The sequence below is a fragment of the Trichosurus vulpecula genome, chromosome 7 (genome assembly GCF_011100635.1).
Source record: "Trichosurus vulpecula isolate mTriVul1 chromosome 7, mTriVul1.pri, whole genome shotgun sequence".
NCBI classification, from domain to species: domain Eukaryota; kingdom Metazoa; phylum Chordata; class Mammalia; order Diprotodontia; family Phalangeridae; genus Trichosurus; species Trichosurus vulpecula.
Genome location: NC_050579.1, coordinates 45,638,774 through 45,663,591, shown reverse-complemented (window position 1 = coordinate 45,663,591; position 24,818 = coordinate 45,638,774). Strand labels below are relative to the sequence as shown.

The window sequence follows — 24,818 nt, the reverse complement described above, 5'->3', positions numbered from 1 at the left end:
AATCCACATCAAGGACCCTGACAAAAAGAGCCTCATAACCAGGAGAGCCAACAAACACTTAGATTTCCTTCACAAACATGGAGAGTCATCAGTCAAGAATGGCAGTAACAGGGTACAAGTTAGCTGGTAAAAGATGCAGAGGAAGGAGATGGGAAATTACAAACTGATATGCCTCACATGACTGTGAAAAATAGGTCAGAAATTATCATACTCCAAGCAAGGTGAGTCCTCTGTACAGATTCCAATCATACAAAATTCTAGGAGAGACAAGACAATGGATTTAATTTGATTCAACTAATCCTGAGTATTAACATTGTGCCAATTAGAATCACCTAATCTGCAAGAAAAATCACCAAGGCAGAGTTCTGAGCTAATGACACTTTATTAAAGGGTCTGTGATCCCCTCTAATGAAGAGGACCTCAGATCTTCCTCACAATCTAAGATGTCCCCTTCTTCCAGGACCTTGTTTTTATAGAGTTTGATACCCAAATATGCAAAAGGGGCATGGTAAAATAAAGAATCTCATTGGTTGACAGACCTTGCTCTTGAGGGCCAAAAATGACATATCAGCATGAGGGTCACAGGTTGGGTGAAGCATGGGGCATATCCACTGCTTAAGTGGCCATAAGATGGTCATAAAAAGGCCACCTGCTTGTGTTGGACAAGGGAGAATAGTCCAGAGGTATAAAATAAGTTGGAGGATTTTCCAAAGCATCTAGGCATCCCACCCATGCTGGGCTTGGACATGGAATTTGAGCAAAACAGGATGGAGATATCTTTGTCAGAATTCTTATGGTTGCACAAGTGAGCCTCATTAGTTGGTAAACTAGTAGTGAATATTGTATTAACCACTATAAGAACCTATCTATCTCTATATATTTATGTAAAATATCAAACTGATTAATACTGATTGGAATAGAGCAGAAGTCCAAATGGATTATTTCTTATAACATTAAGCAAAGCAGTGGGGAAGCAAAGGCTTGCTGTGTCATGGAGGATACCCAACACACAGGCATATATATGTATGTGTGTGTATGTGTATATATATATATATATATATATATATATATATATATATATATATATATATATATATATATGTGTGTGTGTGTGTGTGTGTGTGTGTGTGTGTGTGTGTGTATATACGTATATACATATACACACATACACACACACACATATATATATACATACATACACACACACACACAGAGGGGGAAGAGAGAAGGCGGAAGGGGAGAGGGAGAAAGGGGAGAGGGAGGACAAGGCGGAGAGAAGTAGGACAGGGAGGAGACAGAGGGAGACAGAAGGAGAGGCAGAGAAAGAGAGAGAGAGAGAGAGAGAGAGAGAGAGAGAGAGAGAGAGAGAAGAGGACAGCCAAAGTTGTTTTTCTATACAATGTTGTTGTTATATAAATTGTTGTCCTAGTTCTTCTCTCTTAAATGTGTATTAGTTTATGCAAATCTTCCCAGATTTCTCTGAAACCATACCTTCTATCTTTTCTCATGATATTCAGATATTATAATTTTAAACACATTAACAATGTAAAGGTAAAACATAATATGACACTACACCTGCTGCATGCTTATAGAAATATAATTCTTGTAAGTGATAAGAGACTTTCTCATGAAAGTATGATGCTTCTTAAAAAACGTACCAGAGATCCAGTCCTACATCTTCAGCTGTCTACTGGTTATTCAAACCTCCATGTAGAAAAATCATTACCACCTCAAGCTCAACATGTCAAAAAATTGAATTTATTATCTTCTTACCAAAACCTATTCTATTTCTGTTGATGACACTACCACCCTCAAACCTTATAGTCATCTCTGACTCTTCTCTCTCCTTCACTTTCCACATCTAAACCCTGTCAATTTCGTCTACTATTTTCATATTTAGCAAGAAGGAATGCATTGTAGTGGATAGCTCAATGCACCTGGAAGTCAAAAAGACCTGAGTGCTAATCATACCTTTAACAATAATTGTGTGAACCTAGACGAGTACTTAATATCTATACGTTTCAGATTCCTCATCTGTAAAATGGGAATAAGAATATGTGTACCTACCTCACTGACTTATCACTCCAATATTCAAAACGATCTGTGATCTCACTGATGTGAATGTTCCCTCCAGTGAGGCAGATCACACCTTGTCAGTCCTGTTTGACTCTTATCCGTGGTTTCCCATATATTTTCAACAGGGGACCATGGAGCCTTTCCTTGAGATTTCAACATATATAACAACACAACACACAGGCTTCTTGTTGGTATCCTGGCTTTCATTTTGTGACCAGTCACATGCTTTCATTAATGGAATCCTCATGTGGCTCACTTATGCTCACCACACAATGCCCACGGACCCTTCCTGGGATCTCTAACCTCAATTTTTCAGAGACAGTGGTTTATCTTGACTTGCAGTCATACAACAATAGCATTATAATATGGGTTTTAAACAGATAAGCCTTATCTTCAAGAAGAAATTGAGACCATTAAAAGAACTCTGCAGTATTTCAAATGCAATTCAACTGAATCTTCCTCTGTTCAATTCTGTATTTGTCATTTTCAGTGTCTATTCAAGATAAAAATACTGATTGATGAGCTCTATAGGCTGTCCACCTAAGTATATATTATAATATGAATGACTGACATTTTGATCCTTTTGATTTTTCCTGTGTGGATAAACTTTTGAGTTACAAATCTTATTTAGGAAGCTTTGCAGTGTTCTGGACTTTATGCAATCAGCACAATGTCATCTGCAAACATGACTATCTGTGAGACTTCACTATCCCTCTTCAACTTAGACACTGTTAGATCTTCTCCTTCACAGTGGTAAACACCTTTGGTGAGCATGTTATCTCTCTAGTAAGTGACTTGCTGAGGGTCACACAGATAGTAAGTATCTGATTTTGAACTCAGATCTTCTAAACTCCAGAGCTACAGAATACTATATAAATAATATTGTTTGTTGACTATACAATGGTACCTTGGTGGTACAGTGGATACAGTACTGGGTCTGGAGGCAGGAGGCCATAAGTTCAAATCCAACCCCTAACGTATTTTTTGTGGGAGTCTAGACAAATCACTCGTTCATGTTCCTTGTCTATAAAACTGTGAAAATCATAGCAGCTACTTCCCAGGGTTGTTGTGAGGATAAATGAGATCATATTTTCTAAAGTGCTGTGCAAACCTTAAAGCCAGATATAATTGCTAGCTATTTTATTTTTCCTTTTCCTGACTGCAGGTCCAGTGCTCTATCCATTGCACATTTTTGTTGCCTTTTTTTAGTAGTCAACAAACAATAAGCACAATGAGACCTTGTATTCTCTATCTTTCAATCATTTGAATGATGGTATAGATATCTACTGTAGAATACAGCAAGTGAAAACCTGCCTGTTCTCTTCTGAATTTTTTCATATAGATGAAAAACTACAGATATGGCTCTATAGTTACTGATAATCTCTCCATCACATTTTTGGGGGATCCAAGATTTTTTCCTTGCTTGGTAATCTTCCCTCCTTCAGATATTTTAAGAATGGATTCCTTATTGCCTTTAGATTGTGTTACCTTCAGCACAGTTCTCCACTGTCTGTTTGGTTTAGTCCAGCTACTTTTTACTGTCCTTTTTTTTCAGTGCCATTTCCACTTTCTCTATAGGCATATTATATGCACTACAATATTAGACGACAAAATGTCCCAAGAAATGTTTCCTGCAGCCTCCGGTTGCAGGATAAAACCAACACCACTTATTCCTTTATTTGCCTTTCCAAGGAGAAACTGTGAGCCATCCTTCCCTTTAATCATAATTTCCTTTTGTTTCATGGTTTCATTTATAACAAAAAATTTCAAGAGTTATACAATTCCTCCAGTAGTTTGTCAGTCCACTGGTAATTGAGCTTAGTGTTTATAGATAATCTAAAGTGAGATTCTGAGCATTCTCTGTGCCCCCTTTCTGCTACTCCTCCATTGTTGCTACAAAAACAGAAGGGGTCACACAAAACTAAGGGCTACTTTGTATTATTCTTTGTTTAATGGGTTATCATGGCCAAACAATTCATCACTAAATGGCCAGCCTACTAGTGATAAACCCCTCTATACTTAGCTAGCTGGTCCTAAGATAATATACATAAAATTTATTATAAACTTTATAATTCTATATAAAAGTCAGTGATTATTACCCACCACCACTACACTCTACTCTCCAATCAAATTGGACTGCTTGAAGCCCTTGACTCTCATTTGCCTATCCTTGCTCATTAAGAGATAGTTAGGCAGTAGAGTCAATAGAATATTGGTTCTGGAATTAGGAAAACCTGAATTTAAATCCTGCTGTGATCATGGATAACCTAATTACTTACCATTTCAGGGAGGAGGGAGGAGAAGGAGGGAGATAGGGAGAGAACTTAGAACTTAAAACCTTAAATAAAAATGTATTAAAATTTTTTTTTAAATCCTGCCTTAGAAATGTACTAGCTAGGTGACCCTTGGTAAGCCATGTCCTCTCTGTGCCTCAGTTTCCTCATCTGTAAAATAAGGGAATTGGGCTCAGAGGCCTCTATGCTCTTAATTCTAAATCTATAATCCTATGATCATTTGCTTATGCAGTACTGTATTTCTAAAATGTCTAACCCTTTCTAAAATGTAACCCTTCCAGTTATTAAAAAAAAAGTTTACAAAGTGCTTTACATATGTTAACTCATTTGCATCACACAACAACCCTTGAGCTAGGTGCTGGTATTATCTCTATTTTAAAGATGAAGAAACTGAGGCTGAGATGAGTTAGTATGGGTCTGAGGCTGGATTTGAATACATATCAGCACTTAGCAGAGGGCCTAGCACACAGCAGGCACTTAATAAATGCTTGTTGACTTGACTTGTCTTCCTGACTCCAAGCCCAACACTATCCACTATCTCACTCTACCAGCTGAATTCCTACCTACCCTTTAAAAACCAATTCAAGTATCACTTATTCATAGGACTACAGATCTAGAGCTGGAAGGGACCTTGGAAATCCTTTAGTCCAACTCCCTAAACTTTACAGATGAAGTAATTTAGGAAACAATCACAAATCTGGCACAATGGCCTGTTTTAGTAGTAAAAAGAGACTCATGTTGGAGCTCTCTGTACCAAAAGCAGAGCACCCTTCTTGCTCTTGGTGATAATTTCATCCTTCAAAAAAAGCAGAGGAACCAAGAAGTAGAAATTTTCCTCGGCAGCTTGTTCTCACCAACAGAGAGTAACTATAGTGGAAATTATATGAATCCTGAGGAAAGGTGACCACTGTCCCAGAATTTGTTTTAGAGGAGAGGAAATGAGGGTATACTCTGACATACTACCTAGATTTCGGGAGTGTAGAGTTCAAGAATTCAGAGAAAAGAAGGTATGATCATAGGGAGTAAAATTTTTCAGGGGAAGTCAGCCCAGGTGTTATATTCAAAAATGAAGTTCTAAAGACACAAAAGGGAAACAATTTCAGTGAAGAGGAAAAGTGGGATTTGTCTAAAAACACCACTAGATGCAAAGGAATTCAGTAACCAAATCCGATTATAAAAATAAATTTCAGAGGTAAGGCCAGGCAACTGAGAATGAAGATAAAAACTAGGCACGGTTCTGTAAAAATAATAAAAAGAACATTCAAGCTCAAAATGAGTTTAGTCCGCCAAGTGAAGTACAGGACAATAATTTTTTTTAAAGTTGTAATGGAAGAAAGAGGAAGATCAAAGTAAGACCTTCCAGTGGCTCTTGGGGGTATCAGGATGATGAATGACAAGAGAGACAGAAGTGAGCTGCTGATTTCTTAATTGATTTTCCCTACAGAGAATGACTTTTATACTGGAAAGGAAAGAACAATAATGACTTATCTGTAGCGGATGCCCAAGATAAGGTGATGCCCAGAGAGTACCAGCTTTGTGGTATCTGTGGTATCTTTGTGAATCTAAGTTACTTAGCCCAGATGGATGACAACCTTGGGTCCTGAAAGAGCTGGCCGATGTGATGGCTGAGCTACCGTCAGCAATATGTGAAAGATAATGGAAAACCAGAGAGGTACCACAACTTGGGAAAAGGGCAGATACTGTCCTAGTTTTCAAAAAAGGGGAAAAAACAGAGTCTGCAAACTACAGACAGGCCAGTGAGGTTGGCTTCAATTCCTGGGAAATTCTAGACTGGATCATTAAAGATACAGCATCTAGGAAGGGAAGCAGTGATTACAAAACGTAGTATGGCTTCATCAAGTAGGTCATGGGAGACTAATCTCATTTCCTTTTTGATGGAATTACTAAATTAGGAGATGAGAGTGTTGTAGATATAGTTTACCTAAGTTTTATCAAAGCTTTTAATAAAGTATCCCGTGGAAGCATTTTTAAAAAATAAACTCCTTTTTAGATTTTCTACAATATTAAGAAATACTAAAAACTTTTCCAGGGAAGAACAAAAGCTAACCCTTTCTCTGAAATGGGGATGTCTTTTAATATATTATGATCTTTTCCTTATTTAAGATTCCCACAAATGTTACCTGAAATCTTCTTGGGACAGAGAGGTATGTCAGAAAGCATGAAGAACTGTGCCACTATGGACATCTCTTTTTCCAATTTAGAAATGGCTTGGTTACATATTCAGAAATAATGTTTCTGGCAGACTTGACCCTAAATCAGAGTACAATATTTATATTAACATTTTTTTCAACATCGTCTATTCTTGTGGAGAATATTGAAAGATATTGATTAGATAATAATGTAATCAGATAGATTCAGAACTAGTTGGATGACTTGATTCAAAGAGTAGTTATTAATGGTTCAACAACAACATGGCAGAAAGTTTCCAGGGGAGTTCTCCAGGGATCTGTGCTATTTAATGTTTTTATCAAGGATTTGGATAAAGGCATAGAAGGCATGTTCACTAAATTTGCAAATAACACAAGGCTAGGGATAAATAAACAATACATAACAGAGTCTGGATCCAAAGGGAGCTTGGTGGGCTAAAATGTTAAGCTGGATCTAACAAGATAGTATTCAGCAGGGATCAGCACAAAGTCTTAACACTTGGGTCCAAAAAATTCAACTTCACAAGGATAAGATGGAGGTGATATGGAGAGAAAGCAGTTGTTCTGAAGAAGATCTGGACAGTTTAGTGGCCAGACAGCTCACTGTGGTTCAGTATTCTTCCAGTCCAGTCCTCACAGCCATTAGCTGGTACATGGTTCCTGTGAAAAATACGCCAGCCGTTCTCACCAACTGTCACCCAAATGCCATACATTGAGACAGGCAAGCTAGCCTGGTGAAGCAGCGAGGTATTCAGAGAAACAAAGAGAAGGTGGCATGTGCCATGAGAGTCAAGCCACTACTACCTCTTGATCAACATTTTCCCCTGGACCTTAATAAACAAAGTCTAGAAAAAGATCCTGCCTCACCCTGAACCTAAAAGCTTTGGGAAAAACAGTGTTTCCAGTCCAGTGTCCTCAGGTATCATCTTGGGAAGCAACCTCTGTGGAGATGCAGCCTGGCAACTGCTCCTGTAGGGGCTATGGCTATAGCTAGGGAAGACCTAGAAAGGAAAGTTCTTGCCACGAAAGTCCTTAGCATTATCAAATGGTTCAACATCAGAAAATGATATAATTTTATCAGTGGAAATGCCATTAAAAAAAAAAAGAGAGGATCTAGTTGGAGGTGGAGCCAAGATGGCAGCTGGAAAGCAGGGACTTGCCTAGGGCTCTCCCCCAGGACCTTCCAAACACTGATAAAATGTGGCTCTGAACAAATTCTAGAACTGTAGAACCCACAAAATAGCAGAAGGAAGCAGGGCTCCAGCCCAGGACAGCCTGGATGGTCACTGCGTAAGGTCTATCGCACCATGCTGGGAGCACAGGGGAGTAGAGCTCAGCATGGCCCACCTGGTGGGAGGAATTAAGTGGTGGATCAGAGCAGGAGTGCAGAGCCTGCTTAGATCTGAGTCCAGTTCAGGTTGATGGTTTTTGGGGGAGGAGGAGCGCTGGTGTGGCAGAGCTTGCTGTGCAGAAATAGCTCTGAAAACAACAGCGAGGCCCCTCTAGCTTGGAACAAAGTACTCTCTACTCTACAAGCAGTCATACTCCAATGAAAAACTCAAGGGTGAAGTAGTTGGCTGGGAACATGGCCCTGCAGCAAAAACGGTCTCAGATTCAGACTCAGACTTTGGAATCTTTCTTTGGTGACAAAGAAGACCAAAACATACAGCCAGAAGAAGTGAACAAAGTCAAAGAGCCTCCATCAAAAGCCTCCAAGAAAAACCTGAACTGCTCTCAGGCCATGGAAGAGCTCAAAAAGGATTTGGAAAAGCAAGTTAGAGAAGTAGAGGAAAAATTGGGAAAAGAAATGAGAGTGATGAGAGAAAACCATGAAAAACAAGTCAATCACTTGATAAAGGAGACCTAAAAAAATACTGAAGAAAATAACACCTTAAAAAATAAACTAACTCAAATGGCAAAAGAGCTCCAAAAAGCCAATGAGGAGAAGAATGCTTTGAAAGGCAGAATTAGCCAAATGGAAAAGGAGGTCCAAAAGATCACTGAAGAAAATACCACCTTAAAAATTAGATTGGAGCAAGTGGAAGCTAGTGACTTTATGAGAAATTAAGATATTATAAAACAGAACCAAAGGAATGAAAAAATGGAAGACAATGTGAAATATCTCATTGGAAAAACCACTGACCTGGAGAATAGATCCAGGAGAGAGAATTTAAAAATTATTGGACTACCTGAAAGCCATGATCAAAAAAGAGCCTAGACATCATCTTTCAAAAAATTATCAAGGAGAACTGCCCTGGTATTCTAGAGCCAGAGGGTAAAATAGAAATTGAAAGAATCCACTGATTGCCTCCTGACAAAGATCCCAAAAAGAAAACTCCTTGGAGTATTGTCACCAAATTCCAGAGCTCCCAGATCAAGGAGATCTGGTGAGCAGCCAGAAAGAAACAATTTGAGTATTGTGGAAATACAATCAGAATAACACAAGATCTAGCAGGTTCTACATTAAGGTATCGAAGGACTTGGTATATGATATTCCAGAGGTCAATGGAGCTAGGGTTAAAACCAAGAATCACCTACCCAGCAAAACTGAGTATCATGCTCCAAGGCAAAATATGGACTTTCAATAAAATAGAGGATGTTCAAGCAATCTCAGTGAAAAGACCAGAGCTGAATAGAAAATTTTACTTTAAACACAAGAATCAAGAGAAGCATGAAAAGGTAAACAAGAAAGAGAAATCATAAGGGACTTACTAAAGTTGAACTGTTTTGTTTACATTCCTACATGGAAAGATGATGTGTATAATTCATGAAACCTCAGTATTAGGGTAGCTGAAGGGAATATACATATATATATATATATATATATATATATATATATATATATATATATATATATATATATATATATATATATATATATATAGACAGAGAGCACAGGGTGAGTTGAATATGAAGGGATGATATCTAAAAAAAATCAAATTAAGGGATGAGAGAGGAATATATCGAGAGAGGGAGAAAGGGAGAGATAGAATGGGGTAAATTATCTCACATAAAAGTGGCAAGAAAAAGCAGTTCTGTTGGGAGGGAAGAGGGGGCAAGTGATGGGGAATGAGTGAATCTTGCTCTCATTGGATTTAAGCTGAGGAGGGAATACCATACACACTCAATTGGGTATCTTACCCCAGAGGAAAGAAGGAGGAAGGAGATAAAAAAGGGGGGATGATAGAAGGGAGGGCATCTAGAGGGAGGCGGTAATCAAAAGAGACACTTTCAAAAAGGGACAGGGTCAAGGGAGAAAATTGAATAAAGGGGGATAGGATAGGAAGGAGCAAAATATAGTTAGTCTTTCACAACATGCGTATTGTGGAAGGGTTTTGCATAATGATACAAGTATCAAATTGCTTGCCTTCTTGGGAAGGATGGGAGGAGAGTAAGGAGGGGAGAGAATTTGGAACTCAAAGTTTTAAAAACAGATGTTCAAAATAAAAAGTTTTTGCATGCAACTAGGAAATAATGGGGCATAGAAATCTATCTTGCCCTACAAGAAAGTAAGGGAAAAGGGGATGAGGGGGAGTGGAGTCACAGAAGGGAGGGCTGACTGGGGAATGGGGCAATCAGAATATATGCCATCTTGGAGTGGGGGGGAGGGTAGAAATGGGGAGAAAATCTGTAATTCAAACTCTTGTGAAAATCAATGCTGAAAACTAAAAATATTAAATAAATAAATAATAATTTAAAAAAATTTTTTTAAAAAGTTCCAGTCCAAAGACAGAGAGAGAGAGTGAGAGAGTGAGTCTCATCTTCTTTGCCACTGTACCCTAAGGATCATGGAACATTTCCATATAACCTGCAGCTGAAACCTTCCCTAAGGATTATTTTTCCTATTAGAATTTGAGCTTCCTTGAGAGAAGGGACTTTTCTATCTACATCCCCAAGGCTTAGCACAGTGCTTTCTACACAGTAAGCTAGGTCATTTGATCCCCTATGCTTAAATGGACTCTCTTTGTACTCCTCCCAACTCCATATTTTGAAGTCTCTCTCTTCCTCCAAGGCCCAATCAGGTTCCACCTACTCCATGAAGTCTTATTTCCTTTCCCCAGATGAAAATGATCTCTCCTACCTCAAATTACTTAGACCACTGCCTGGACTGCTCTTTAGCATTTATCACATTCTTCCTTGTACAGCTTATTTGTGTCTATATATTCCCCTATCCAAGATTTAAGATCTTTAAGAGCATCGTCTATGTTCCTTCTCTTTTTTGTATCCCCAGTACCTAGGATTAGTGCACTGTACATTGTAGTAAATAAAATGTCATGTACAAACTGACATTATGAGGCAAAGGCCACTGATTCTACATCAGAATATAAATCAAATAAATATTTGTTGAAATGAATATCCCCATCACTGGGAGCATTAGCCAGATATTGCCACTTAACAAATCACTTCTTACAGATCATATATTTTTCCTTCGTCAGATAGCCGCAAGTGATAGAATAGTACGTTTTCACCAATAATAAGTAAAATAATATCTGAGGGATATTTTAAGGTTATATGCAATGAATATATATGTCAAAGAATTTGGAGTATTTAAAAAATGTTCTATATCATTAATAAAGCAAAGTTATTAGGGAAATTTTTTCTTCCCAATCTGAATTACCATTCTCTCAAATGAAGTTTGTAATAATACTAATAGCTAGCATTTACGTAATAATATATTTAGCGTATTTAACATATTTACTATTTAAGGTTTACAAAGCATTTTACAAATACTCTTTCATTTTATCCTCACAACAATCCTGGGAAATAAGTGCTTTTATTATCTCCATTTTAGAGATGAGGAAACTGAGGCAGACAGAGATTAAGTGACTTGCTCCAAGTCACATAGCTATTAAGTATCTGAGGCTGGGTTTGAATGCTGGTCTTCCTGAATCCAGGTCCAGCCTTCTATTCAATGTGCTACCTAGACTGTACTAAATGAAGTTCACAGGTCAATGATCCTTCCCCGACCCCAACCATCAGAGTTAAGAGTGAAACATGGGTGCTATCACCACTACAGGCCTTCACAAATTCTTACATTCATAACCTGTTCCTCTGCTTCTAGATCTTCATTATCCATCAGGATTTTCTGTAGTGGTGTTTTTAACTGTTTCTGTGTTAGTATAGCTCTATCAATGCTCTCCATTCGATCTTTCTCAGTTGTCACTTTCACTTTCAAGGTATGAAAAGGTGTTGGAACTTCCCCCACATTTAGGTACATGGGTTCCCCATCAAATAATACTCCGTCACTATCACCTTCCTTGAAACCTGGAGGTTGGTAATCTGGTGGCGTAACTACAAAAAATACATATAAAAATTGCATTTTTTACGAACTCAAAAAAAAAATTAACAGTACAACTCACAGAGCCTTACTTGAGTTCTGAATGTATTATAACAAATAAATAACTCACAGTCAAATAAAGCATATATCCTAAGAAGTAAATGCCCCTAAAATATATTCTTTTCACCAGAGAAACAGATATAGTACTAACATTTTATATAGCTAAATTATTCTTAGCCACTTTCTCAAATACTGACATTAAATGGGAAATTTCCTGAAGTTTATAAGTGGTATGGCTATAAGATATCATAGCTAAATGACAGTTAAAGCTAGTTGTTTCAATAACAAAACCTGCATATGTTTGCTAAAAACAAAATGCAATGTAAATAGTACCTTCATCGTAGTAAAAAAGTTTCATTGTCAAACAGACATCATTGGGTAAAGGCCCCAGATTCTGCATCAGAATATAAATCTTGCGAATTAAGAGAATACTTGCTTTCTTTGTGTCAGAAGATGACACGTTGGAATAATTGCCTTTGCTTTTACTAAGAAAGAACAAAATATTAGAGAAATTATGGTATCAGTAATTTTCATATAAAATTTAATGTTTTAAAATGTATTCAAGTATATCACAACATTAATTATTTAGGTAAAAACTATCATAACATGAAAACAAATATTTATTTTCAAAGAGCTTTACTAACATTTAATAGGTTAATCAGTTCTTAGTTTAATTTTAAACACATTAAAATACCTTCATAATCTTGTTCATTTTTTTATAAAAACATTCAAAGAAACTAGTGTTGGAATTTTACCAAGTGGTTCCAATCCAACAATAACTTAGTAATTTCAACACTTTCCTGCTCTTTGTCTAGGTTTTCAACTAGACTAACATATCCTGACATACAATTGTGGCGTAGTGCTACTAAAGGATCACAACTCTAACAGTTTTACATTAATGGGTAGATGGGGTAGCTTGAATAGCTTCAGGCAGCAACTCTTAAATTAGTTTTATTAATATGAATAAGTGGAACACAGTAAGGAAAAAAGAAACTAACACGACAGTACCTCGTGAGATCCATAACTGGTCCATTGATGGTATACTTGAATTTAAACTGATAACACTCTGAAATTGTCTTAAAATATAAATAAAACATTATAATTATGTGTCTAACATAGAACGCTAGTTTCCAAATTTTTTTGCTGCTTTGATTTGGCTATTAAAATGTAAAGATTGTAAATTCAACAGAATAGAACCAAAAAATGCTTTTAATATTGACCACAACTATTTTTAAAAGTATATAGAAAGATAATGGACAAAAAAAGAGCAGAGGGCATAGTCCTCTATGGATAATGGAAAATTTTAAATTTACCTGTTATAGCAGTTAGCTTCTTTAGGCCTCAGTTTTTTCATTTGAAAAATGGATATAAAAATACTTGCACTACCTACCTCACTAGGTTGTTGTGGAATTAAATAACATATTTAAATCACTTTGTAAATTGTAATGTAATATATAAACAAAGAATTATGTTAAATTTTTTTAAATTATAAATATATTTGGATACTGCTTTATGTTGGTTTGTTTACTGTTTAGTTTACTTCACTATATTGGGGATCCTAATTTCAGCCCCTCTGTCTATGCCTTTGTAGATAATCTTTATGCACTCCAATGGCCAAAAATATTTATTACCTGGTGCCCAACCCTCTGGTAATGATGGTCTTCTCCTAACTTCTCTAGGCTAGTCTTTGGTCAACAGATACACTGTCCTCCAGCCCTTATTTAAAGCTTGGCAGCACTCACCAAAGCTTGTGTTCCCTGGTATGTCTTCAAGAACTCATGGTCACTGCCACATCATGGTGAGGCACTGAAGTAGGGCTTTATGGTCAAGTTATAAGAAAGATCATATATTTATTCAATCTTTTCCCCCAGTCACCATAAGGCCCAATTTCTGCACAGCCCCTCATCAAATCAACAATGTTATTGACTCAAATTGCCTGTAGAGAATGAGACTAAGTGATATGTTCCATTATTATCAACATAAATTTATTGAGCGTCCTCTATTACATAAAACTTACATTTCTCTAGCCCTTTATGATTAATAAGGCCTTACAATCATGTGTATTTTCATTTGGATACCAAAGAAAATCAGAGAAAAAAATACATTTTCTTCCTTCAAGAAATCTTGATGTTTTCTCATTTTCTGGAAAATTGAAGACTTTAAATGGAGAGAAACTCCTGTTTGGCCTTTCTGCAGGTGTAATACTATTAATCATTTCTTCCAACCAGATTGTCTCTCCTTCCATCTTCAGAGACTCCACACTTTCTTGGTTCTTTTCCTACATCTCTATGAGCCCCTCCCCCACCCCCTTTTTAAAGCTCTTAATCCTTTACCGATCTCTTAATGTGGGTGTTCACAAATGTTTGTCTTTGGCCTTCCTTTTTTCTATTTCTATACCCTCTTGCCTTGGCAAACATCTACTTCCAGGGCTTCAATTACTTTCTCTATGCGGCCAACTCCCAAATCCCAACCATAACTTTATGAGATTTAGTACTAGAAGGGAAGTTAAAGATCTTGTAACCTAATCCCTTTATTTTACAGATAAGAAATTACCCGTAGCCTTTAGCTCTCTTCTATGGATTCCTATCTCCAACTATTTACTTCGCTTCAGTGGATCACCAGTGACTCAAAACTCCATAGGCTCAAAGGCCAAGGCGTTCGTTTCCACTTCAACCTTATTGTTTCACTATTTCTATCTGTGGCATTATCATTTAAACCACATTCCATGTTCAAAAGCTTTTTCTTTAACTCTTCATTTTCCCTCTCTTACCCAATCAGCTACGAGAGGCAGCATAGCCTGGAAGAAATGTCGTCCAAGCTGGAAAAGCCCTGAAGTCTAGCCTTTGATACTGGCTGTGTGACCCTGACCAAAGCACTTAACCTCCCTGGGCAGTTGAAAACTCTAAGCTTCAAAAACGGAATTCCCTCACTCAGGAATCCTTTATGCTAACGCACGTGATATCAATGTAGTCCTGGGTATTATCCTTATTGCTACTGTTCCCACCATTACAGCGTCTCTCACGTCTCTCTCTTCCCTCTGCTCCATTCCCCTGAGGGTCTGAGTAGAGACTTTCACTGCACCGCTCCACCCTCATCAGCCTCTTTAGTCTTCTTGCCTTCCACGTTTCCCAAATGTTGCTTCCAGAATAATCCTTCTGGCACGTGCATCTGGCAATGTCGCTCCTTTACTCAAAAACATTTTTGTTGACTGAGTAAAGTTCAGACCCCTCTGCCTGGTGCTCAAGACCATCTATGATGTGGCCCCGTTGGCCTTTTCAGCTTCCTTCCTTCCTCTCCCCGGTGAATTTTCTATTCCCATCAGGCCTTTCTCTCTCTGTCAACATCCTGGCTCCACTCCCTTGCACAACTTTGCTGGAATGCCTTCCATCTTCCTCCTCCTCCTCTTCCTCTCTCTCTCTCTAATTTCTAACCATCCTGCCATGCCCACTTGCATGCCAGATCATCGATAGAGCTTCTCTGATGCCCCTGGTCAGATGCTTCCGTGGAGCCTTCCACAGCAATGCACTTATTATGTAATACTGGGTGTCATAGCTATTCCATTTTATTCTTCAACTGCATTATATACCCAAGCCCCTCCCACCCCTCACAGCCAGTCCTTCACCAGTTTGCTGTTCTCTATTATGCCATCACTACTGAGCGCCTCTGTGGCCCTGCCTTAGTCATTTAACAGTCCCTGAGCCCTGGCTTCCTTATCAAATAAGGAAGTGTGTGAAAGCTTCTAAAAACCAAAAAGTTCTATAATATCTCTCCCTTGTTACATCACAAGTTGAAAAATAAAGTATTTTTAGATATTAAAGGCAACATATTATTTTACTTACCTGAGGGTCTTCTGGATTGCTGTATACCTATTTAAAAATAATAAAAAGAGTTATTAAGACTAAGCCTATTTTAATTAAATTTCATCAGGGAAATTCAGTAAAAAAAAAACTAATTAAACTACTTTAAATTTTGGCATCATTTAGAAAAAGCCAAATTAAATTATCTTGAAAAGAATCAAAGAATCAGAAATACTTACAGCTAGAACAACCATCCTTAGCTGAAATACACACACAAAAAAAATCTTAATTTTGTAAAACATTTTAAGATGGTCATAACATTTTGAACCTACTATTTCACTATTTATTCCCAACGGGAAATTACTATGATACAGGGTGAGCTACAGAAACAGATACCTTAGGAAAGCCCTCCTATCCCCCAATGGCTTAAATCAAATAAGAACTTTGAAATTACTTATAAAAGTAAATACTCTGAGAAACTTAAAATGTTAAGACATGAATAATTTACACTTCTACATGAATGACATGACTGCTCTTTTCCTAGGAACTGGTTTTATGCAAAGAAAAGTAGAACACGAATGCCTAAAGGAAATAGGAAGGAGACCAAAAAAAATAAGTTTGGAGGAGCCCTAAAAAGGGGAGACAAAAAAGTTGTGAATAGCTTATTTAACAATTTTTTCTAGGGCTAAATTTCTGTATGAATGTAGATATATACTCGTGATTATGTTTATATCAAATTTTAGTTACGTTAGTATTTTAGAAGTTTGTAGTTAATCCTCATTAATGCAAACTCTGTTAATTCATTCTATACAGTACTTGTACACCTCACCGCTGTATATGGATAAAGGTTATGCTAAGCAAGTCATGGAAAAAGAAAGATTGTGGGAAGCATATTAAACCACACAAAGAAGGGGATATTTCTCCCAGATTTTAATATGCTGTTTTTAAGTTAATGATTATTAATTACAAAGGTCTTAAAATCCATTAATTAAAACAAGGCTGTTAGGACTTGGGAATACTTGCTTAGTATTAATTCCAACTGATGCAGATGGCTTAAAATAACAAGGCTATTTCTTTATAAATATTCTATCTAATTTGGAGTATGCCTTTCTTAATTCTAATTAGCGATCCTTTAACATGATAATATTGTATATACCGATATAAAAGGTAAAGAAATGACAATGGAAGACTTACATATTTTTTCTGCAAAGCATCATAGCATCCTAGCATCCTAAAAAAATCAAATGTTATTTGTCTTCTATCCTGAACTCTCGCATATTTGAGTTTACTTCTAGAAAATTAAATTCTTTACAGAAGTCTTCAAGATAGCCCATTACAAAAGTAATTTTAAAACTGTTTCGCTGTTTTAGGTTAGAGTCTTCTCTTTTGCACATTATCAAAGAATTATAAAATTATAACAGGAAATAGGAAATGAGACAAGAAGAAATATTCTAAAGGCAAAATGTAGGTTTTGGCAGCTATTGGGGGAGGGGGTAATGAGAGGTAATTAAGAAGTTGAGCATATTGAGTTGTTATAGGACCTGAGAAAAATAGAAACTTGAAGAAACATTATGAGGTTGTAAGGGCTAAAGGGGTCACTGAAATTCAGTTAAACAAGTTAAAGTATGCAAAGCTAAAACAAAGTCAACCACAGATTTTTGTGATATGAGGAAAAGTTATCCTATAAGGTACTCTTATGCTTACCATTTCACTAACTGAGTGGCTCCTGGACAGTTTTTGTCTTCTCTCAGAATTTTGACACAAAAATCTAAACATAAAAATATGATAATGCTATTTTGCTTCTTGAAGAAAAAACAGTAAAAATCTAGAAATAATAAATGAAATTGTACTTATGAAATACAAAGTACAGACTGAAATTGTAAGGTTCTTATTACTTAAGAGTATTTCATTTTTTTCCAATTACATTTAAAGATAGTTTACAACATTCATTTTTGTAAAATTTTGAGTTCCAAATTTCCCTTCCTCCCTCTCCTCCCTCCCCCCTCCCTAAGGTGCAAGCAATCTGATATAGATTATACATTTACAATCTTGTTAAACATACTTCCACATTAGTCATTTTGTAAAAGAAGAATAAGAACAAAAGGGAAAAGAGAAAGAAAAAGACATGAGAAAGAAAAAAACAACAAAAAAGTGAAAGTAGTGTGCTTTCATCTGCATTCAGACTTCATAGTTCTTTCTCTGGATGTGGATAGCATTTTCCATTGGGAGTGTTTTGGAATAGTCTTGGATCACTGTATTGCTGAGAAGAGCTAAGTCTATCATAGTTGATCATCTCACAATGATGCTATTACTGTATGCATTGTTCTCCTGGTTCTGCTCACTTCACTCAACACCAGTTCATATCTTTCCAGGTTTTTCTGAAAACTACCTGCTCATCATTTCTATAATATTCCATTACATTCATATACTACAACTTGTTCAGTCATTCCCCGATTGATGGAAATTCCCTCAATTTCCAATTCTTTGCCATCATAAAAAGTGCTGCTATAAATATTTTTGTGCATGTAGGTTCTTTCCCTTTTTTTAATTATCTCTTTGGTATACAGACCTAGTAGTGGTATTGCTGGATCAAAGGGTATGCACAGTTTTATAGCCCTCTGGGCATAGTTCCAAATTGCTCTCCAGGAAGGTTGGACCAGTTCATAACTCCAACAACAATGCATTAGTGTTCCAGTTTTCCCAATCTTCTCCAACATTTATCATTTTCTGTTATATTAACAAATATGATAGGTGTGAGATGGTACCTCAGAGTTGTTTTAATTTGCATTTCTCTAATCAATAGTGATTTAGAGAATTTTTTCATATGACTATAGACATCTTTAATGTCTTTCTCTGAAAATTGCCTGTTCATGTCCTTTGACCATTTATCAGTTGGGGTAAATTGTACATTCTTTAGTTATGTATCAATGTTGTTTTTTTTTTATTCAATTATGTCTGACTCTTTGGGGTTTCCTTGGCAAAGATAATGGAGAGGTTTGCCATTTCCTTCTCTAGTTCATTCTACAGATGAGGAAACTGAGGCAAACAGGTTTAAGTGAATTGCCCAGAGTCACACAGCTAGTAAATGTATGAGGCCAGATTTGAACTCAAGAAAATGAATCTTGCTGACCCCAGGCCTGGCACTCTATCCACTATACCACCTAGCTGCCACCCATCAAGGGTTAAATTTACATTACTGTTGAACTTTAGCAGTGAATTTCCAGTTAATGAACATTATTATGTATTTTTAAAAAGAAAAAATGTGAACACATTGTATCATTAACACTGTTACAATATGGCATTATGAGGATTACTGTGCAATCTAAAAAATTAGAAAAAATATACTCTCTTATCTTCATCAAAGTATTTGCTAAGAATCCATCAGCAAAATATAATGTAGTTTCAAAGAACCAAGAGATTAACTGTTTAAAAAAGGTCAATGAGCATAGTATACAATGTCCACATTGTTTTCATTTATTTAAATTAGTACAAGAACAGATACTACTACAAAGCTCTACAATACACTACTTTTGTCCACTGCACTATTAGTGTATAGTGGCAGGTAGAATAATTCAAACCAGGTAAAAAAATGAACAATAGTCTTCACTGCCCTTTAAAGGGTGAAGAAGAGGGGACAAATAGATATTTTAAAAGGTTTAAAATAAAAATCTCAAAAAATCAAAGCTAAATTAGAATTTTAAAACAGAAAAAAATTAATATGGCTCATCCCTCAAAAAGGTCTTCATAAAAAATTACATTACCATCTAAATATCTTGTTCCATAGGCACATTCTGGAAATATTCCTCTTAAGTATGTTATACAGGATACAGAAACAGCTAGGAGCCTCTTCACCAACACCAAGGATTGTTGCTCAGTTGCAATCTTAGTAGGAAATATCACTGCACTCTAAAATTTAAGAAGAATTAAAACATTTTCCAATAGTCATTGTAAAAACTGAAGGTGACAAAAATAATGCAATAACAATTTTAAATCAGTTTAGCTACTTCTCCCTACTAGTCTTTTAAGCGGGTAAGGGCCCTGGAAAGGAGGAAGTCCCTGAGGATGAAACATGTTAGGGAGATCCTATGCTAAATAAAGGAGGGAGCCTTTTTCTAACTGAAATTTAAACCACTCAATACATGTCACCTAACATTAATTTGGTAGCAGAAAAACTGTATGCAATTATACAATATTTATCACTAATGCCAGGTCATTTTCTTTTTTTCTCACTATCTGGATAGAAACAACAGAGATACAAGCTTCTACACTTAGAACAACAAACAACGCTGAGAAGAAAACCACTGATGTTAAGTGTCTTCATGGGAAGGACCTCCTTTTCCAGAGAGATGGATTAAAGCTGACAAACTAATATTTCTTAAAGTTACTGAGCAACTTTCAGTAAGACCCAGTGTAGTATGAACTTGAACTAACAACTTAAGCAAAAGCTTTCAAATTCTTTTTTTATAATGCATGTTTAATGTATTCTCAACATGTCAAGCGCTTACTAATTCATCATTATTTCTTGGGAGAACAAAATTTATTTACATAATAAAAGGCCCAAGCACAAAACATTTCATTGTAATTATTTTTTAAATATAAAAATTCATTATAAAGTAATTGGAGCTCAGAGGGCCTCACTAAAAGACTTCTTGGTTTATTTCTGGCGGCAAAGTATAATATTTATGTAAATGGAATTCATACCATACAATTCCTGTGCAGCTGAGCAGTGGCCATTTTTCCTCATAAAAAGTGTCCAATTTAGTACAACCTTGTGGAAAAAAAAAAACAAATTTTTAACTCCAAATTTTATTCTTATCCTTACTATTCTAATTTCTCATCTCTATACACAGTATACAAGAATTCTAACCAAAGAAGAGATGAACACATGAAAAGTTTACACACGCAAAGTTAAATAACTTTTAAAAAATCCTCCTTCCTATAATTTTCTCATTTTTTTTTATTCTTGCCTTTGACTAGCAAGTATCATCATATAGGGGAAAGTAAAAAGCCAGGTTCAACAGTTTGTGAAATTTGATAAGTAAAAAAAGATAATATTGCCTGTTGTTTCTTTCTGGCGCATTTTTTTTTTTTAGTCTACTTGGCATAGTGGCAAATCCCTCAGTAAATAATAATAATAAAAGTTGTCATCCCACTACTCCCCCTCAGTCCCTTCCTGCCCCTTCCCCCATTTCACTTCCAATCTTTTGTCTTTTGGTCTGCAGTTTAAAATAACAGACTGTTATTCTTCCATTACTGGTACTAACACACGGGACCAAATTTGACTATAGGGATTTTCTCAAGGCCAGAAAAGGGAAGGAAAGCACAAGCTACTGATATTTTTAGCAAATCTTCTGTAGTTTTGCATGGTTTGTGGTTTTTATTAATTTTTAGTGTTGTAACGAGCGGAAAACCAGTGCTCCGCACATGTTTGATTCGCCTCAATTTGCCCTTTCTGTGGTCTGTGGCCTGTGGCCTAGACGTAACCAGCTCCCACAAAAACTTGCCCTAAGCCCTTTTTGTTGTTTTTTTTTTTTAAATATTTGGACTTTCTGGCCAAGACTCGAAAGATTCCGCCTAAGTAACTGGAATTTGGGGAATAGGGGGGTAAATACATATTTTACAGGATGCCTGGAAAACAGCCTCGCGACGAACGACGACAGCTTCTCGGGATCCAGCGTGTTCTGCGCACTGCGCACGTGCCAACCTGCCCTAGGCCCCGCCCCCCACGGTTAACGCCCAGGGAGCGAGGACCCGGCGGGCCAATCCCGAGGCCGCTATTCCCGCCCAACGAGCCCAGCCCGCAGCCTGCCGGGAAAGCCCCGCGTTGTAATCCTCAGGCCAGGGAAACTCCGCCATTATTCTGAGCCGCCTCCTTCCTGTTGCGCGGCCTGGCCTCCGCGCCTCGTACACGCTTCCTCTCCCGTCGGCCTCGCGCGGCCCTGGGAGTCTCGGGGGCCAGAGCGCGGTGGTGGCGCCCCCTCGAGAGCTCCCGCGGCCGCTCCAGGATCTGCAGCTCGTGCGTGCCCCTTGTGTGCCGTCCTGCCCCGGATGATAGAGGGGAAAAGGAGATGCCTGGAGGGGTCAGTGGCCTTTGGGGTCTGAAGAATGCTGTTGTGCACGTCAGGGCTGTATTTCTTGAAAACTAATTTTGCACCATTTATGGGCCGTCTCTCCGTATTACCGTGAGCTCCTTCAGAGCAGCGGTGGGCTGATTTTTCTGTTCGAAGCCCCAGAGCTTAGCTCAGCGCTTGGCACGGAGCAAAAGCCTGAGAAACACTTCTTTTTTCCCAAGTAATTAATTTCAGCGGCATTAAACGCCTTTTTCCGTTGATAGTCATCAGTGCCAATATGGCAAGATAATCGATGAATTTAATAATCAGGCTTTAAATGTGATGAAGATGACCAAATTTACCCATCTCCAGTTGATTTTCTTATGTCTTTCTCCACCCCACCCCCCATCCCTTCCCTCCATGTGAATATATAATGTGATTCCTTAAGTCTTTCTCCCTCTCTATGTGATTTCTTAAATATACATTTTTTTAGTTAAGGTGGGTAAGCAATTATTTATTATAAAATGTAGGTGAGTACTTACATATTTTTGAAAAGGAAAGACTTTAGTCCTTAGTGTTGTGTTTCCTTCGGTGGAAAAAGGAATAACTAGACCAGGGTGTTTAGTATTGTATTTCCTCAATTAAAACAATCTGCATAAAATACATTTGTCAGTAGGACTGTCCGAAGAAATATAGAAGAGAAATGAACTATTCTGTGTCTGGGGCAAGATACTGCCTTTAGTTTTATTTCTTCCGAATTACATAATAATGATAGAATGTGATGAGATTGGACATAAAAACCTCAAGCATGAAAAACAAAAGGAATCAGCATCCTAGAAATTGGAGAGGTCAAACCATTTAGTACAAGAACTTTTGAAAAAATAGCAGTTTTTCAGAAAATAAGCTTAAGTTTACACTAGCATATTAAGTATACATAAGCATACTTAACTAAAAATTTATACAGTAGCATAAGTTCCACAAGGATGTATGAACTAAATATAAAGGATCACATCATTTAAATATTAAGGGAGAAGAAAAAGATGCCTTTTAGATCTATGATTAGGAATTAAATTTTCAACTAAACAAGAGATAGAGGCTATTTAAAATCAAAATTATTTTGGTTACATAAAATTAAGCCTTTGCTTGAACAAAATCAAAATGTATGTAGAATAAGAGAAAATTCACATGGGAAAAAAATCTTTGCATGAAATATTTATGCTAAAATTCTGATACCCTAGATATATGAGGGTTTGATATAAATATGTAAGCTGAGGAGCTCTTCTCCAAAAGATATTTGATCAAAAAGGATATAAAGTTTTCAAACAAAGTGTAAACTATCAATAACCATATGAAAAAAATGCTCCTAGTACTAGTAATAAAATATGAATTAAAACAACACTCAGTTTCAACTATAGTCATCATACTTACAGTGTTCATAAAAGATGGAAAAAGTATGTTGGAGGATGTTTGGGAAGACAGGCATTGTTTAGTGGGTGTCTATTGGTACCATTCTGGGGGGGGGGCTGGGGGAAATATAGAATTATGTGAGAAAGCACTAGATAATTCTTATCCTTTGACCTATCAATCATGTAATTCAAAGACAAAGATATCCTATGTATGCCAAAAATGTTGAGAGTATCATTTTTCATGGTAGCAAAAACTGAAAAAGAAGGTGGGTTCCTGTGATTTGGGGAATGATTGAACAAGCTGTGATATGTAAATATAATGGAATATATTTGTGCAAAGAACTACAAATATAAGAAATAGGAGAAGACTTATGAATTGTTGCTTAGTAAAGTAAATAGAACTGAGGGACAGTATATATAATGACTGCAATAATATTTTAAAATGTCACTAAAAAGCAGCCAGATTAGTGCAATAATCAGTCTTGGTCCTAGATAACACATGATGAAATTCATTTCTTTGTTCCTTTTGGAGAGGTGTGGGATTACAGGTATATAGAATGTGGCATCCTGTTAATATCCTGTTAAACACAGTTGCTTTATCAGTTTGGCTTAACTGTTTTGTTTTGTTTTGTTTTTTTGCAATTATTAGGGAGGATTCACTGAGTTGTGGAAGGTATAAAAGGAAACAACTGAGGTGTGTGAAAACAAAAGGTAGCAATAAAACTTTAAAAAAAAATCATTGTCTTTATATATCCCCAATCAGGAACCCTCTTTACAAAAACCATGATAGATCATTTGAACTTTTCTTGAAGTGTAGGTGACAGGAAATTCACTACCTAAAAGGAAGCCTGTTTAATTTGGGATAGTTTTAATTGTAATAAAGTTCTTTCTCTTGCCTCCCTGTAACTTTCACCTGCTTTTTAGTTCTGCCCTCTACAACTAGACAGATTAAGTCTAACCCTATTCCAGATGACAATTTTTCAAATATTCAAAGGTAGCGATCATACTTCCACTAAGTCTCCTCTTTTGCAAGCTAACATTTTGATAACTAAAGAAATAAACTTATGCAAGTGTACATATTTATGTATTTTTACACATTTAATTACATCTAATGACATTACACTTTGTTCCAGCAATATTAGGGGGAAAAAGCAAGTTATTCTTCTTTATATTACATTACTAATTATTTATTAGTTTACAAAGTACTTTCTTTACAGCAGTCCTATGAGGTAGGCCCATCTTATGGAGGAGAGAACTAAGACTGAGAGGTTAAGTGACTTTCTAAGGGTCTTTCAGGTGATAAGTGACAGATTTAGAATTTGAACTCAGGTCTCTGCTGCCACTCTTTCCAGCTTTCTTTTCTAAGATTATGATGCTTGCATTGATTATTCTTTTCTTTATATACATATCTAGCTATAGCTTTGAGTATCAGCCTAAAACAAACAATGATGATTATAAAAGTAATCATAAATAAAAAGTTTTTCTCATTGCTATTTCAGTAAATGACACTGAAAGGGGAGGTATATCTATAGTTCCCAAGAAAAGTTGTGTTTCAGTTTGGATATAGCCATTGGATATAGCCAGAATTACTCACAGAACTTAAAAAATCATGGTTTCCATAAATCACAGAATCACAGGATGAGGTTTTCAGCTAAATATATGCATATATTTGCATATAATATATATCTC

The 24,818-nt window shown here is 36.6% G+C and overlaps 1 protein-coding gene across 2 annotated transcripts in view; it reads right to left on the bottom strand.

Annotated features, from left to right (window-relative positions):
* Positions 1–20,407, bottom strand: part of HORMAD1 (HORMA domain containing 1) — a 40,412-nt gene extending 20,005 nt beyond the window's left edge. Inside the window, exons 1-9 of one of the 2 annotated variants that reach the window (XM_036767644.1) lie at positions 20,375–20,407; positions 19,435–19,579; positions 17,378–17,441; positions 16,868–16,904; positions 15,913–15,933; positions 15,716–15,742; positions 12,885–12,952; positions 12,210–12,361; positions 11,574–11,830 (exon numbers count right to left, since the gene is read on the bottom strand). In XM_036767644.1, the coding sequence (XP_036623539.1) occupies positions 11,574–11,830; positions 12,210–12,361; positions 12,885–12,952; positions 15,716–15,742; positions 15,913–15,933; positions 16,868–16,904; positions 17,378–17,441; positions 19,435–19,579; positions 20,375–20,407 (804 nt within the window). The remainder of the gene's footprint in view (positions 1–11,573; positions 11,831–12,209; positions 12,362–12,884; positions 12,953–15,715; positions 15,743–15,912; positions 15,934–16,867; positions 16,905–17,377; positions 17,442–19,434; positions 19,580–20,374) is intronic. The other variant, XM_036767646.1, reaches the window with a different exon arrangement.
* Positions 20,408–24,818: the final 4,411 nt, after the last annotated feature.